Genomic DNA, 15,193 nt, shown 5'->3' on the forward strand with positions numbered 1-15,193 from the left:
GCAGGACGAGCATGGTTGCTGCCAGTGCAATCCAAGGCTGTCCTCCTGCATTGCCATCTCCGCAGACACCCGCCCCCTTCGCAGTTGATTGCGCCGCCCGCTGCGCCGTACATACATAAATCTTCACGACCGCGACGTCCTCCACCTCTTACGAACGGACTACGCCCACCGTAGCTCCACTTCACGACCCCAGCCCATCTCCATCCAACCTTACTGCTCCTCCCCTCATCTCGCCACAATCCGTTTCCTCCCACCGCGATGCCCCTACTAGACACCATCCAGAATGCAGCCCTCAAGGTCCTGCCAGAGAAGAAGCACTCGTTACCCATGCAGACATCTCACACCGGCATCGGTAGTGGTGGAATGGTTCCCTTTGAAGATGATGTGAGTACTTCCGTCTATCTTGTATCAACAACTTCGGTCTCTGGCTCTGCCCTTTACCCTCTACCCTGCGATCTGCTCTTCCATGTGAGCTCGGGGAAGGTGCCCGGTGCCCGCATTGCCGTGCGACCGCGGGCGCGTCTGCACGAGTATGAGCTGCGGCCGAGCACGCGTTACGTAAGGTTCATGTTTCTTGAACACCACTCCCCTCGACGCGTCTATGGGCACGAGCACAGAAACTTCGGGATTTCTGGTGTTCATCCTGTTCATCCCAATACTCACAACACTATGGATATGGGTTCATATCTTCCTCGCGTCCTCCGCATGTCAGGTCAACAACTTACGCGACGTTTGCGCGCTTAGATGATTGTCTCGAAACCCGCCATCGTCTTCCACATTTCACAAGTGTTCTTCAACTTCCTCGCAATGTGCACCATGGCCGGTGCTGCAGCGTTCCAAGCCAAGTGGAAAGTTGGCCCATGTACGTCACATTCAACATACACCGACAGGTCTCTCTAACCTGATCGCGTTCACCTCCAGCCGGACTGAGTGGCTTTGCCATCTTCATCTCTGTGCTCGGCATAGTCTACTCCCTATTTATTCTCTTGGTCCCTGTTGTGTACGAAAAGTACGACAAGGGGGCACGTCTTGCGCGTGCACTCAAAGAGACTCGTGTTGGGTTTATCCTCTCAGGCGCCGGTACTGCCGTCAGCCTGCTCATCGCGTGAGTTGCGTTACATACGTCGCGAGCTGTGTACTGTTGACACTCGCGCAGCTTCATCGTCACCATCTCCGCTTGGACCGAGCCCGGTTGCAAGGATGCCTCCAAGGATCCTCATGCCTCGAAAGGCAAGGACTTCCAAAAGGGACTCAGTGGCTTCTGCAGTACCAAGAAAGCCGCAGCCATCTTCTTCTGGCTTACCTTTGGTGAGTTCTCATAGATACACGTACGAAGAGCTGCACTCACGCCTAAACAGTCTTCTGGTGCTGTTCTCTCACCCTGACTATCCTGGACTGGCGCAACGGCAAGACCTCCCGCCCCCGCGACCCTCCCTTTGTCCACCCAGTCGAGCAGTCCGACAGCTCTGTGTACGAGCGCGCAGACGATCACGATGAGGAAGGTTCTGACGAGGAGGAGGCGCGCAAGCCCTACTCCGACAACGCCAACACACCCTACTCCCCCTTCAGCGACGCGAACCGTCTGTCTGGCGTCCCGACGAACGCATCCTCCACCAACGTCTCTTACCAAACGCCTTCCGCTCCCGCATTCGGCGGCTCACAACCTGCCTCGCGCCCAAGCATCGATGCGTATGGCGCGTTCTCCGACCCAGCGCCATCGGGCTTCGCTGGCGGGTTTGCGCCGCAGGACAGTGCCCCGCGCGTCAGCCGGACGATGCAGTATGCGGATCCGTACGCCGCGGTGCGCGCGTCGATCGCTTCCGGCCAGAGCACCACCTCCAGCGGAAACGTCACCCCGCCGACGGGCGGCCCGCCTCCGCCTGGCTACTCGTCCTACGGCGGGTACAGGTGAATGGTGAACGATTAACGGCGACGTGACACGGATGATTTTCGACGACGGTACGATGTGCAATGTGTAGCTTAAGCTTACCTCTTGCGCTGTGAAGGGCACGGACACTACGTTGAGCTGGGCAGTGATTCCCGGGTGCTTGTTGGATAGGTTCATCATTCTACTCCCCTTCGACTGCACGGCTATAGTGTAGGCTAACTTATGATAGTGATGAGCTTCCTCGTCCATGCATCTAATTCGTCTCTTGATGTATTACTATAGCTTCTATCTACACGACCTTCACAGCTCCAACAAGTGCATGTTGCATGCCGTGCAGAGTAGCGTAACTGGAGAGTCGCACACCAAATGCGACAGTCACAATAAGCTTCCGGTGAGTACAAGCATCGCAGAACATTGCGTGATGTAGATGGATGGCAAGAACCACTACATGGTACACCTGAAACGCTACTCCATATGTACATACACCGAACGCTGCACCGTCCCCTCTAACCCGCCTTCTACTGCTGCTGTTTCTGCCACTGCAAGAACTCCTCATGCCGCTTCTTCTGCAGCGTCCACTCCTTCAGCACCTTCTTCCCCGCGCTCTTGCTCAACTCCTTGCCCTCCCCATCCGTCAGTGGAATTCCGTTATCGTCCCAGCTGCCATACGTGCCCTCGGGCACGTTCGGGGGCTTGAACATCTCCTGCGGGGGCACGCGCCCCTTCTCGAGCGTCGCGAGCTTCTTCTGCTGCTCCGCCTCTACAGCGGCGGCCTTCCGCGCCGCCTTCGCCTCGGCTTGGGCGCGCTTCTCGTCGCGGGCTTTGATCAGTTCAGTGGGAGGGACGAGCTTGACGAGGGCCTTGCCATCTGCAAGCGGGTACTTGGATGAGTGCACGACTTCGACCTCGCCTGAAGGGAGGAATAACGCACCTTCTTGGTCGTCGAGGGCAACGCCGAGGGGCACAAGGTCCACGTCCCGCACCTTGTCGCAGAGAGCCAGGATGTCCTTCAGGGCGGTGTCTCCCTTGGCGATGGCCAGCTTTCGCACACCGTCGCGGAACGTGGACAGGGTGCGGAGGTACGGCATGAGGACCTCCTCCCGCTGCAAGGTGAAAATAACATGTCAGTCAAACATGGCCTTCAGACGACGGCCCGCGATTTGAAAGAGAGCGGAGGGAGGAATGCACGCACGTTTACACCGGCCTCGTCCCCATTCCTTTCCTGGCCCCAGCCGATCTCGGTGGACTCGCCCTCCCCAAGGCCGAACATGCGGAGCATGTCACCGACCCAGCGCGCGACGCGCACAACGAGCCCGATCTCGACGTTGCTCCCGGGCGCCTTGAGGTAGACGTTCGTACGCGAGACGAGGTCGCGAAGGACGTTGATCGCTTCTGGGGTGTTGAATGAGTCGCAGAGGGCAGCGCGGAACGCCGCCTGGCTCGCGTGGAGGCTGCACGTCAGGAGGTTGCGTGTATGATCAGCATCAGTTCGTACGTTTGGCATGGTATGCGTACCTGTCTGTCAATTCCCGCTCTGCTTGTTGGAAGTGGTTCTTGCCGTCAAGCTTAGGACCCTCCGCTTCGGCTTGGGACACGAGCGCCTTCACGTTGGTGAAGAAGTTCTGCATGGATGTGTGAGCAGCGTGCATCAACGAGCAACTACGAAGAAACAGACGTTAAACGCAGTCTCAATACCCCGCACTTCACCCGTCATGAGCGACTCGGAGAAGTCGACTTTCGAGTTCCACAGCTGTGTCAAGAACGCGAGGCGGAGCTGGCGCGCAGTGTACTTCTGGAGGATTTCCTAGAAAATGATGGTCGCCAAATCAGCGACAGAGTCCGAATAGAGTTTTGTGCGGTCAGGCAGGACTTACGTCGATAGTGATGAAGTTTTTCAAAGACTTGCTCATCTTGAGCCCCTCGATGTGCAGATGGCCGGTGTGGATGAAGTAGTTCACCCAGGCTCCGCAATTGTGATATGCCTGGCCCGCACTGGTCACTCACAGAGCATGTGTATCTGGTAATGTTGAGACGTACCTCCGATTGTGCCATTTCGTTGTCGTGGTGGGGGAACGCGAGGTCAATACCACCCGAGTGGATGTCCATATTGTCACCAAAGATAGCTGAAGCCATCACAGAGCACTCGATATGCCATCCAGGACGTCCAGAGCCCCATGGTGACGGCCACGACGGCTCTCCAGGCTTCGATGCCTTCCACAGAGCGAAATCCGCCGGAGAACGACGACCGGTGGTCACAGACAGCGCACCTTCTCCGTCCTCAAGCAGCTCAAGATTACCCTTATTCCACGGCTCGAGCTTCGCGTACGAATGGTTGTCCGCCTTGTCGAATGCGCGGGTGTCAAAGTAGACGCTGCCGTCCACTTCGTACCCGTACCCATTCTTGATGATGCCGTCCACGAACGAGACGATCTCTGGGACGTACTCGGTGACGCGGGTGAGTGTGTCTGGATCACGGACGCGCAAACGACGCATGTCTCTGAAGAACTCGCCCTCCCAGAACGCCGCGAGAGACCGGAAGATGGTATGGTCGCTCACCGTGCTGCCGAACTTAGTTCCAGTGAGTAACATAGAGTAGACCTTGATGATAGGAGGGCCCACCTGTTTGTCCAGCGCCAGCGCCAGGACATCTTTCGACGTCTCGATGAGTGTGTGCGCGAGCTCCGCGCCAGTCTGTCCTGACTGGAGCTGCTGTTCTGCTTGCTGAATCGCGTTCAAGGTGGCGTTCTGCGCGTAACGGGTATGAGAACAGAGTAAGCCGCTCGACAACGTGCGCACGTACCGCAGCATTGAAGTGCATCTCAAATTTCTCGTCTCGCTGCAGGTTCGCTTGTCTCCACGCCTTGTCGTCAAAGCGTCCTAGGAGGGCGGGCCACGCTTCTCGCTCGCTCCCTGCGGCAGGCCGCTCTGACTCCGGTAGGCCCTTGCCCACTTTTGACTGAACGTACGATACCCATGCTATACGGACTTGCTCTATGAGTTCCTTTGTGAGTCCTGTCGTGTCGGAGAGTAGTTTTGACACTAGGTGATTATGGCGGGCCCGGAGGATGATCTAGATGCGGAGTCTGGTGAGAAACCACGAAAAGATGATATGTCAGACTTGGACGACGTAGTCTGGAGAGGGCCTCATTGGCTTGATGGGGCACATAATAACCACTTCACGAACATGTCGTATCCGCCACGTACCTTGTCATCTATGTCGGTGATGTTCATTACGAAGTGCACGTCGTAACGGAAGTAATCCGTCATAATTCTTCGTAGGATATCCTGGGTGACATAGTTTCTTGATAGACACGACAAAGTCTTGGCTTCATTACAATCGCTGGATCGCGGCGTGGTACACTCACCTCGCGTGTCCCATATGCGACGCATCATAGACAGTAGGACCGCAGTTGTACCACTTGACATGCCGACCGTTTATTGGCACGAACTCTGTCTGAGACGCAGCGCCTTCAGATCACCATCCAAAGGGGTATGATAGTGCACAGACGAAGACCGACTTTTGTACGGGTGAGCGAGTTGTAGACCTTGAGGACAGGCTCCGGGGCCTTCTGGGTCGGCAGCGACCACGGTTGCTGTTGTACAGCCATGCAGGAGGATGACAAGTCTCGAGATCGCAGTGCAGACGCAAAGAGATGCCTGGTAGAGATAGGACGGGCAGAAGGGAGGAGGAAGAGAGAGCGAGACAGCATCCACACGGAGTCAATCTGAGCCTGTGCTCCTGCAGCAGACTCACTCTCGATCGTGACTTCTCCAGCTTTTGGTGCAATCGGCGTCTATCGCCGCCGGTCCGGTATCCCGCTCCGAGGGAGGCGCCACTGGCCAAGCTTCGACCGCAACATGAACCTCTCCAACCTCCTCGTCCGATGCTTTGACGCAGGGCCTCGGAGATTTACCGTCCTGGTTGGAGCTAGAGAAAGAGAACACGATGAAGACTGTATCCCGATCCTTTGTTGAAGATGAGTTGACAGGACGTAGTACGTACCTTCATCCGATCCTCAGACTCTCTTTAGTCGCCTTTTCTGCCTTCATTCACTTGAGCTCTGCGATGCGATTGTGTCATCTCCGTGAGTCGCTTTCTGTCGTCTGTAGCTGCAGGTTGATGTACTCACGCATACGTATATAAACTCAGGTCGGCACTCGACAAAGAATGAATTATTTCCATGAAGTTGTTCGAGAGCAATGACGCGGTGCACAACGTCAGCACTGGGTGATACTGTGGTCTGGACACCTCGAGGCTGCATCAAGTGCCGTGCTAACCGCGCTGTTCAAAGAATCGATTCGAGACACGGCCCCGTCCACTGCAGTCCGCGAACTTTCACTACCTTAACTATTCCGCACACGAGTTCGCACTCGGTGATTGTGCGCCGATTTAACTTGGTTTCATTCAGTGACCGAGACTGCGGTCCCTCATCCCCGCGTGTTACTATGCAGAGTGTTGAACGATGTTGATGTGTTCCTCCAGCTCAAGTGATAGACTTCGGTCCTCGTGCTCAGGTCTGGAAGAGGGTGAGGCATGGCTGTGATCCCGCGAAGTGGATCCTCATCGGCGTTATAGGCCGCCCTAGGTCATCGAGTGTACCAGTATAAAGCCACATCGTTAGCAGACGGTGAAAGAGCCATTTGCACGCAGCCCCGCGAACGTCACTGTATATGAAGAAAGTGGTGATCCCATTCGTTCTATCCGCCGTCCTCGCGGCTACTGTGACCGCTCAATTATCAAGCTGGCCACACGACTACCCCGGTAAACCCTCGACGCCATTCGGACCGGACTGGCAAGAATGTGAGTCCGTGCACCTTCGACACCCGTGCCTGTTGCTGACCCGAGCGCCCTTGCGGATAGATTTTCGGGTGAAAGATCCTCTACCGAACATCACCTGGCCTTTATCTCGTCACTTCGCTGGCAACATACCCGTTGACAGAGCAGGACATCCCAACGACACCCTGTTCTTCTGGGCTGTGGAGCATCGCCCCGGTTCGTTGACAGAACACACGAAGGACACTGAGCCCTGGGGCATTTGGTTAAATGGAGGGTAGGTTGACTGTGCATGCTCGGTGTGACAAGATTGCTGACTTGAGACTTTCGCCTGTCTAGACCTGGTTCGTCTAGCCTCCTCGGGTTTGGTTACGAGGTCAAAATCTCCAACTTTTCTGCACAGTCCGCGCATGAGTTAACAATCACTACAGAACGGTCCCATCCGGTTCTCTCCCCGAGGCTCTCGATCCTCGCCAAACAACTACACCTGGGCTAACTTGATCGACTATTTCTGGATTGACCAGCCAGTGTGTGTACTCAAGAGCTTTTCGGTTTTGATTCTCCACGTCTGACAGGTCACGCAGCAATGTAGGCTGGGCTACAGCGGATGCTGATGGAAACGGTATATCAGTTCCTCGCTCCCTCACGAACCATACTAAATTGACCCTACAGTTCACGACGAAGACGAGGTGGGAAGAGACTTTGTGCGCACGCCAATCCTTACCGCGCCCGCATATATACTGAATGATTTCCGCAGTTCGCGTTCCTGAAGAATCTGGTGGCAGTCTTCCCCAGCCTGAGGACTCGTCCTCTCTACCTAACGGGAGAAAGCTACGCAGGGATCTACATAGTGAGCTAGCGTCATGGCTCACTGCCTTTTGTACTGATATGGCATCTACGGTCGCTCGTCACAAGCCGTACATTATGAAGACGTACTTTGGTATGAAGAACCCCCCTGTCAACATAGTTACCATCGCCATCGGCAATGGGATCATCGGCTCTGACGCGGTTCATAACGAACTCCCCACGGTGAGTGCGAAGTTCTGAGGTAGTGACAGTGGCACTTACCTCCGACCCGGTAGGTTACGATCTTGGAGACCTATCCCCAGTTGATAGGTTACGATCCCCAGGCGTTCGAGTACTTCCGTGAACAGTGAGTGCATATCGCTTGGAGTCGCTCAGAATTGCCTTCAGGGTTGACCAATCGTCATGCCGGCAAAGGGAACATCTCTGTGGCTTCGACCTCAACTTGACCTACCCGCAAACCGGCGGAACGTTCCCGAGCCTGGAGATCTTGCCTCCCACAATATATGGCAGTGCCGCCCTCAATGCGACTAGGGATAGACTGACCCGACTCAATTCCGCCGATCGCTCCAAGCTCATTCGCTCTGTTGCTGATTCCCTCAAGAAGAGGGAAGCCTCCATACACAAGCGATCGTTTATCCCACCCGGCCCTAGCGGAACGATCAACCCCCGATTCGGTTGCTACCTGTTTGACGAAGTGTTGGAGTACGCTTTCAACTATTCACAACCTTATTGTGAGTGCTATCTGTTACCGTAGGTTTCGAATGGCTGACGAACGTATCGTTGTAGCCGACCCTGGTGCATCCTACACTGTGGGGACCTAGTCCAGAAGACATCACGAGTGCGATACTGACATATCCCTCGCCAGTACTACGACATACCTGATACTCTCGCCGCCGAGGATCAGCTTTCAGGCGATCCATACTTCAATAGTGGGTCGAGTCCGACGATACAGGATCTTACTAGAGGCACTGACTTGGTTATTCAGATGCAACCGTCCGGGCAGCAATTCATGCCCCAACCAGCAAGTACTGGTATGCCTCGTATCACTACTTCTTCGCTGGTGTTCCTGGGGGTTATGATCCCAGTGAGTTACACACTTGATGACTCCTGATCAGAGGTTTAGCGATGTTATTTCAGGTCCGGAGTGAGCAATTCAGTAGCGAGTCTCGGAAAGGGATGCTTAACTGACTCCTGAGACAGGCCGATGGTGTTCTTGTCAGAACTGGCGGCCAATGCATCCGACCGCGGCATTCGCGTTGTGCTTTACTCCGGGAATGACGATTCGTTGGATGCACATCGCGGTACGGAAGGTATGTTCAATCAGACCTGCACTCTCTACGGACGGTTCTCATTCTTGTACTTTGTAGTGGTGATCCAGGTAGGGACTTCCTTCCCTCGACACGGATAGCTTGATTGACGGTCTGGCCGGCTAGAATACGACATTTGGCGGCATCCAAGGGTTCACAAGGAAGCCATCTACGCCATGGTACGATGACCACAGGCACTTGGCCGGTATCGTGCATCAGGAACGCAACTGGACATACATCCTCGTCAAGGACGTCGGCCATCTCGTCCCATACAACTCTCCAGAGCGAGTGAGTGAACCACCTTCCGCCCAAGTACGGTACACTGAGCTCGTCATCCAGGGATTCGTCCTCTTCAGGGACTTCATCCTCGGCCACAAAAACACCGGCCTTGTGGTCACTCACAAGAACGGCACTGTATCAGTCGTGGGTGGAGAAGATCCTGCGCTGGCTGGGGACGCATTGGTGGGGCAGCCTGGTATCTATGTCGGCACGGGCAATGGCGACAGTATCACGACCACTGGCACGTATACGTACCCGGCTGAGACCGTCGCGGCATGGGAGAGTTATCTCGCTACGGCTACAGCGACTACTACCCCATCCGAGTCGTCTTGCACCTAAGAATGTGGCTTCCTCTACTCCTCTATTTTGTAACTGAGGAACCTTTGGTGACCAGGCATGTTTCGGACACTATTACCATGTAGTCTCAAATAATACGTACCTATGTCATTGGACGAGACCGCGTTCGCAAGCAACGGTACAAAAGCCTCAGGGTGGTTCCAAGGTCAACACAAAATCAGGTCCGATTACACATCAGGAGGATTCATGAAGAACATGGACCGTATCATCATCGAACCAAACTATCACCGTAAGTCCGTAATTCCAGTCCATCCATGCACAAGTTCAATGGAAAGGTATATTCCAAAGCTTATGCGTCCTATGCAGATGTTACCGATGCCAATAAATATCCGTGTGCGATGCGTGTCCGACGCCTCAGCAGTTGTTCTCGCTCTTCACGTACGAGCTGTAGACGAAGTAGTCGGCAAAATTCTTGAAGGGGATGCCTCCACTGCAGACGGCGGTCCTGTGAATCATGTGTTTGTATCAGTTAATTGTCCCGAGCTCCGCGGTATGCCAGTGAAGAATGCGTACCAGTCAACGATGTAGGACCAGTAGCCCTTTACGATATCTACGTTCGTCGGCCAGGGTCCGCTGGACGCGTCGAGAGCGCTGCATAGACCGTGAGTCAATGTGAACTATGTAGGAGCAATTTCAGAGGAAGACGCACTGGTAGAATCCGTCAATGAAGTTCTGCTTCGTGATGGTCTTGCCGTCAGTAGAGATTTGTTGGAGGATCTGTTGGCAGGGCAGGTCAGCCGTCATAACGATTTCTCTCATGGCAGATATAACGTACCGAAGTCGGGACACGAAGGTCTTCAGAGTGCGGGGGCTCGCGTCCGGGCTCCAGGTCACCAACAACCGCGCCCAGGAAGAGCTGCACGTTGCGGCGCTGAGTGAGGGTGCTGTTCGCAGACACGGGGAAGTCGGGCGGGCATGCAGACCCGAACAGACACGCGTCATGGGCGAAGAAGTCCTCGTAGTCCTTGTTCGTGATCTGCTTCTCGCACGTCGCACGGAGGGCGTTGCACCATGGGTAGTCGCTGCCCTGTCGCTTCTCCGCGGGAACGGCGGCGGCGGCGGCGGACAACGCGAGCGAAAGGACGAGCGGGACGAAGGCGAGCATGATCGTGAAAAGGGGGTGGTTGTGAGGAGAGTTCGTGAACTGAGGGAACTCGAGGGCGACACAGGCACTTTATATACCGGGCCTCGAGAGCGATCCAACCGAGAGGTAACTCGGCGGGTGGACTAGGGTGGACGATGTGACGGGAATGCGCGGAGCCAGATGCCCGCCATCGGGAGAATATTCGCGACCTGTGGACCAGACAAACACCAGTCATTGGCTAGTCGCATGTCCGGTGTACGCATCTCTGGAAATCATCACTTCGGTCAGCGGTACCGACGGTCTCACAAGGTAAGAACAGAGCGTACACACATGTCGGTCATGATGTACAACTTCGGACAGGGCAGACCAGGTCTGAAGGTGCAGTTCAGGGCAGGGCATGCCAAGCCACATCGGAGGCCATTGAAAACGGCTTGACATGCCCGAGTGTACCATCACGAGTGTATCGACGCTACTGGATCGCCGTTGTCAATGAGGAGGGTATAGGTAAGTAGTGAGTATGACCCGGCCATCTGCTATACCGCAACACTCGATGCCATACTGGTGCACCATCACTTAGCCTCGACCTCCCCCTCAACTTGGCAGGCTCAACCAAATAGACTAATATCGAGTATGTTTTCAAAACCTGGAGAGAGAGTGCCGGGTTTGCAAGTTCAAGTTCAATTGGTTTCTCGGTGGACAAGCCACTAGTCCAGGACCGGTCCCAGGACGGTATCTCCTCCGCAGACGTGGTAGTCTCACCTCCCAAACGTGCGATAGGACCGCCAAGCCCCGTATGCTCCAGACACAGTATTGAGTGCTATTGCTGAAGCTGTACACAGACAGGCTATGTAGTGAGATGATGCGGTTCCAGACAGATCTGCAGGTTGACCCCAGGCAGCATGCGACGGCGACACAGCGAGCCTAGCGTGTTGGAAGAGCTTCCGGGCCTCAGCTTCTCTCCGCTGATCTTCCACAAGCTCCGTCCAAGAACATCGAACACCGCTTGAGGCATCGTGCTCAAGGATCGTGAGCCTGAGCGTCCATTGTTTCTGCCAGGCTGCGTCCTGTTAACCTCCATGATGGGGACGTTCTGTCACTCTGAGCAAAGTTAGCTCCGCATGACGAGACAGGAGAACGTACACAAGACCAAGAGGTGTCTGGAAGAAGACATGGTACGAAACAATACGAAGATATCATATGGTGTGGTTACCGGATGTAGCTCGTATTGTTTAGCACCTAAGTGCCGGGGACGCGCGCCGTGGGAATCTCAGCCACAACCCCGTTGTTGATGCATGTTTGCAAGCAACCTTGTTCCAGTTCACCCACCTCGTCGACTATGGCCCGCCGGCCGCGCGAAGCCCCGCCCGCCCCCGGGCTCCTCGCGTCCGCCTTCAGCTTTGTCTCGCGCGAGATTGGTTCGTTTGTTACTGCTGCCACTGGCGGCGAGATCCCGAAGGTCAGTCTCCTCTGAGCGCGCGCAGAGTGTGTGTGACGGTGACGGACGGAACGCGCTGTTTGCAGACACAAGACCAGCCGGAAGCGTCGTCGTCGCGTGTGACACTTGATGGCAAGAGGAGGAAACGCGATGAGAGGAGAGAGGGGAGGGCAGAGAGGGAGAGGGAGAAGGAGCGGGATTGGGAGAGGGAACGAGAGCGGAGGGCCAAGCGTGTGAGGAAGCGGAGTGAGGTCGAGAGCGATCGGGCGCGCGCAAGGAGGAAGCTGCGTGAGGAGGTTGAGGGCGACCGCGTAGCCGAAATCACAAAGAAGAAATCGACGCAGAACATCCGGGAGGAGAGGGAGAGGTCGTCGGAGCGGGAGGCTGCCGATGACGAGGACGGTGAGTCCGCCAGTATGCAATGTTGTGCGCGTTGGTTGACGGGAGTTCAGACGAGATCCCCGTATTACCTCCGCCCAAATCACTCAAGAAAAGACGCGGATTGTCTGTTAAAGGTGTCCAGCAACGCGAAGGGGACGTCCAGGAGATCGATCAACCAGAACCGCGGCCACGAGGGAAGAAACCACAGAAGGAAACCACTGGTGCGTCGTTAGCACTACTCGTTTTACACGCGGATGCTGAAATGTACTTGAAGACCCGTCCAAACTCATGCCTCCCCCACCCAACCCGATGCCTCCTCCACCATCCCCTCTAACCACCCGCGGCACCACACCGTTCCCCACGATGCCTGGCTCCCTCTTTGCCCGATCAGAATCCCTCATACCAGAGCCTATTCCTGCCAGGTTCCAGCGCGCTGTACCACGTCCGCGCACGCCGCCGCCTCCCCCTACACCCCTTCCGCAAGTGCCGGCGTCCGGCGAGGATGCTGAGCGGGAAAGTGAGGAAGTTGTGGAGGGTAGATCTATCGAATCACCCCGACGTGGGCGTTCACAAGATCGTCAACCGGAGCTGAGCCCGCATAGTAGTCGAGATCATGCGGGGCCATCGCCCGTTCGCGAGTCGTCTCAGCATGTCAATTCCTCCAGCCGCGCTACCAGTCTTCCTAGGTCATCTCTGGACAAATCCGTTCAGCCTTCTATGCGACCCAGGTCTTCCAAAGGCAAGGAGCGCGCGTGCGACATGTCGGGCGAGATCAGAGTGCGTGGCAAAGAGCGTGAGCTGCGTGAGGCTAGGGAGGACCATGCACGGAACGCGCACGAGCGTGGGGACGATGAACGCGAGCAGGATAAGAAGCGGATCCGGATGCTCGAGGAAGAGGTTGCACGTCTACGGGCTGAGGTGCGTTGAGTGTTTAGATCGTGAACATGAACGTCACGCTGACATCCCGGCACCAGCTTGCATTGAAGAATAACAACGCGTCAATGATGCCTCCACCCCCTCCCCCACCACCTCCCCCGCTCTTTCGGCCACACATACACACCACATCATCTGGCGGCGATCCCAATTACCTTGCGTCCGCCAGAGCGAGCCTTAAACCGACCGCTCCGCCAGTCGAAGCCCCAATCAACGGCGCCGCTTCGCGTACGCGCAAGGCTGGTCAGCCGACGTTGAACTTGTCATCAGACAAGATGGCCGCGTTCCTGCGCGAGATGAAGACCGTTCGGCTGCGCAAGGTGGGTGGGACTGCGGCGTCAGGCTCCATGGGCCCGCCGTCTATGGCTGGGGATATCACCATTGGAGGAGATTTGACGCGGAGCACCAGTGGGCATGGGATGAGCGAGGCGCGGAGGGCGGCGATCCTGGGCGATACGTCGTTCGATACGGGTGTTGCTGCGAGGATCTTCATTGGTGACAAGAGTGAGAAGAGGAAGCGGGATGCGTCGGAGGAGGAAGCCGGTGAGTATCTGAGATTTGCCTGGGCGGAAGGATTGGCGACTGATGATGGGTTTGTTGCAGCTGGACCGTCCAAACGTCGCGAGACGACGTTCTTGCGGACGAATAACACCGGTGGATCCTCTGCGTCGAGCTCACAGTCGACTCTTGCGTCCAATTCGCAATCATCCACCTCTAGTTCGCAGTCATCGTCATCGAGTGCTAACTCGTCGGCTTCGGGCGCAAGTCTTTTCGACGCGCCGGCGCCCCACTCGCAGGCCTCACGGCACAAGGCGAATGCTCCGCTGCGGATATGGCCAACAAGGTCGTCGACGGACCTCACCACACCTTCTCTGTGCTCGGACAACGAAAACGACCACAGTGAGGACAGGGTTCCGGATACGCCTTCCGACAGCTCAAGGGGTCGCAACGACATCGTACGCGCTGTCGAGCCGCGGGAACTCCAGCCACAGCAGGAGCCGGAGATCATTGATGTCGACGCACTGGATACGCCTCCTAGGCGTGAACGCAGCGGGAGTCCCATTTCTGATGTCAAGACCGAGGCGCAGACACGCAAGGACGTGTTTGCGCGACGCCCGCCTGAGAATCCGATGCCGTCGCAGAGTCCGGTAAAGCCGAGGCCGCCCGCACGAACGAAGACGAAGATACCGGCTCCCGCCCCGACGAAGTTGCCTATGCCACGCAAGGCGCCTGTCGCGACGCGTCCGGCCGAGCATGGGTCGGACAGCGATGACCCCCTGGACTTGGTAGGACTCCCGGACTCACGGCCTGCAAGTCGTGCTCGGAGTCGAAGAGAGAGCGAGCATGACGACGCGCCCGTCGCAGGGCCCTCGCGCATCCCTCGGGAAGCCAGTGCGACCTCCGCTCGCAGCCGGTCTCGGTCGCACTCTCGGTCGCACTCGCACACACAGGCGGAGTCGTCACAGTCGCGGATGTCGCACCACGCACGGAGACGGCTGACGCTGGACGAGGAGGTGCGGCGCGCCGGGGAGAGTCTCTGGCGCGAGTCTTCAGAAGAGCCGGAGCGGGCGCCAAGTCCGCCGCAGGAAGACCTGGATAGCGGGCAGCTCGTCGCGCTGGGCACGAAGAGCAGCCGGCGCGGGTTTCTGGCGAGGGGCGGCGGGGCAGGTGCACCAGTGTTCATGGGCGAGGGGTACGTCCAGGGCGCAACTGCAGATGGCGAGGATGAGCGTAGTGGACGTGCGGGGGTGCGTCGCTCGAGAAGCGGGAGCACGAGCACCGGAGTGGTGACAAGGGTGACGAGGAGGAGGTGAGCCTGAGCCTGAGTGTATATGTCCCGGATATTTCTGTCGATTTGTCGCTTGCTCTCGATCTGTTGTTGCACGTCTGTTTGTCGCGCTTTCTGCAGTCTACTCTATTCCATCCATGTGGACGATGTACTGTACTT

At 56.6% G+C, this 15,193-nt stretch overlaps 5 protein-coding genes across 5 annotated transcripts; 3 read left to right on the forward strand and 2 right to left on the reverse strand.

The window, feature by feature from the left end:
• Positions 1-601: 601 nt before the first annotated feature.
• Positions 602-1,912, forward strand: L226DRAFT_462484 (uncharacterized protein; the record flags this gene model as incomplete). Its single annotated transcript, XM_067675727.1, has 5 exons — positions 602-679; positions 745-862; positions 922-1,105; positions 1,157-1,308; positions 1,359-1,912. 5 exons carry the CDS (start codon positions 602-604, stop codon positions 1,910-1,912), a joined length of 1,086 nt encoding a protein of 361 aa, XP_067535636.1.
• Positions 1,913-2,406: 494 nt separating this feature from the next.
• L226DRAFT_545497 (cysteinyl-tRNA synthetase) lies at positions 2,407-5,496 on the reverse strand (the record flags this gene model as incomplete). Its single annotated transcript, XM_067682350.1, has 12 exons — positions 2,407-2,756; positions 2,820-2,991; positions 3,081-3,339; positions 3,404-3,510; positions 3,564-3,692; positions 3,763-3,870; positions 3,926-4,456; positions 4,508-4,633; positions 4,689-4,958; positions 5,093-5,189; positions 5,254-5,342; positions 5,407-5,496. The coding sequence occupies 12 exons, from the start codon at positions 5,494-5,496 to the stop codon at positions 2,407-2,409; spliced, it is 2,328 nt and encodes a 775-aa protein (XP_067535637.1).
• A 1,063-nt stretch (positions 5,497-6,559) lies between these two features.
• L226DRAFT_462396 (alpha/beta-hydrolase) lies at positions 6,560-9,394 on the forward strand (the record flags this gene model as incomplete). Its single annotated transcript, XM_067675719.1, has 17 exons — positions 6,560-6,689; positions 6,750-6,939; positions 7,002-7,038; positions 7,094-7,191; positions 7,247-7,284; positions 7,335-7,366; positions 7,420-7,512; positions 7,578-7,691; positions 7,745-7,815; positions 7,884-8,200; positions 8,291-8,307; positions 8,335-8,398; positions 8,455-8,557; positions 8,670-8,779; positions 8,837-8,847; positions 8,903-9,064; positions 9,116-9,394. 17 exons carry the CDS (start codon positions 6,560-6,562, stop codon positions 9,392-9,394), a joined length of 1,866 nt encoding a protein of 621 aa, XP_067535638.1.
• A 172-nt stretch (positions 9,395-9,566) lies between these two features.
• L226DRAFT_560208 (uncharacterized protein) lies at positions 9,567-10,607 on the reverse strand. The gene is made up of 4 exons (XM_067683343.1): positions 10,188-10,607; positions 10,062-10,129; positions 9,926-10,003; positions 9,567-9,857 (listed from the first exon to the last, which is right to left on the reverse strand). Exons 1-4 carry the CDS (start codon positions 10,515-10,517, stop codon positions 9,767-9,769), a joined length of 567 nt encoding a protein of 188 aa, XP_067535639.1. The 5' UTR covers positions 10,518-10,607; the 3' UTR covers positions 9,567-9,766.
• A 1,225-nt stretch (positions 10,608-11,832) lies between these two features.
• L226DRAFT_462661 (uncharacterized protein) lies at positions 11,833-15,059 on the forward strand (the record flags this gene model as incomplete). Its single annotated transcript, XM_067675736.1, has 6 exons — positions 11,833-11,956; positions 12,025-12,333; positions 12,384-12,533; positions 12,587-13,230; positions 13,287-13,788; positions 13,849-15,059. 6 exons carry the CDS (start codon positions 11,833-11,835, stop codon positions 15,057-15,059), a joined length of 2,940 nt encoding a protein of 979 aa, XP_067535640.1.
• Positions 15,060-15,193: the final 134 nt, after the last annotated feature.

Source organism: Lentinus tigrinus, assembly GCF_003813185.1.
Source record: "Lentinus tigrinus ALCF2SS1-7 unplaced genomic scaffold L226scaffold_11, whole genome shotgun sequence".
Classification (NCBI taxonomy): Eukaryota; Fungi; Basidiomycota; class Agaricomycetes; order Polyporales; family Polyporaceae; genus Lentinus; species Lentinus tigrinus.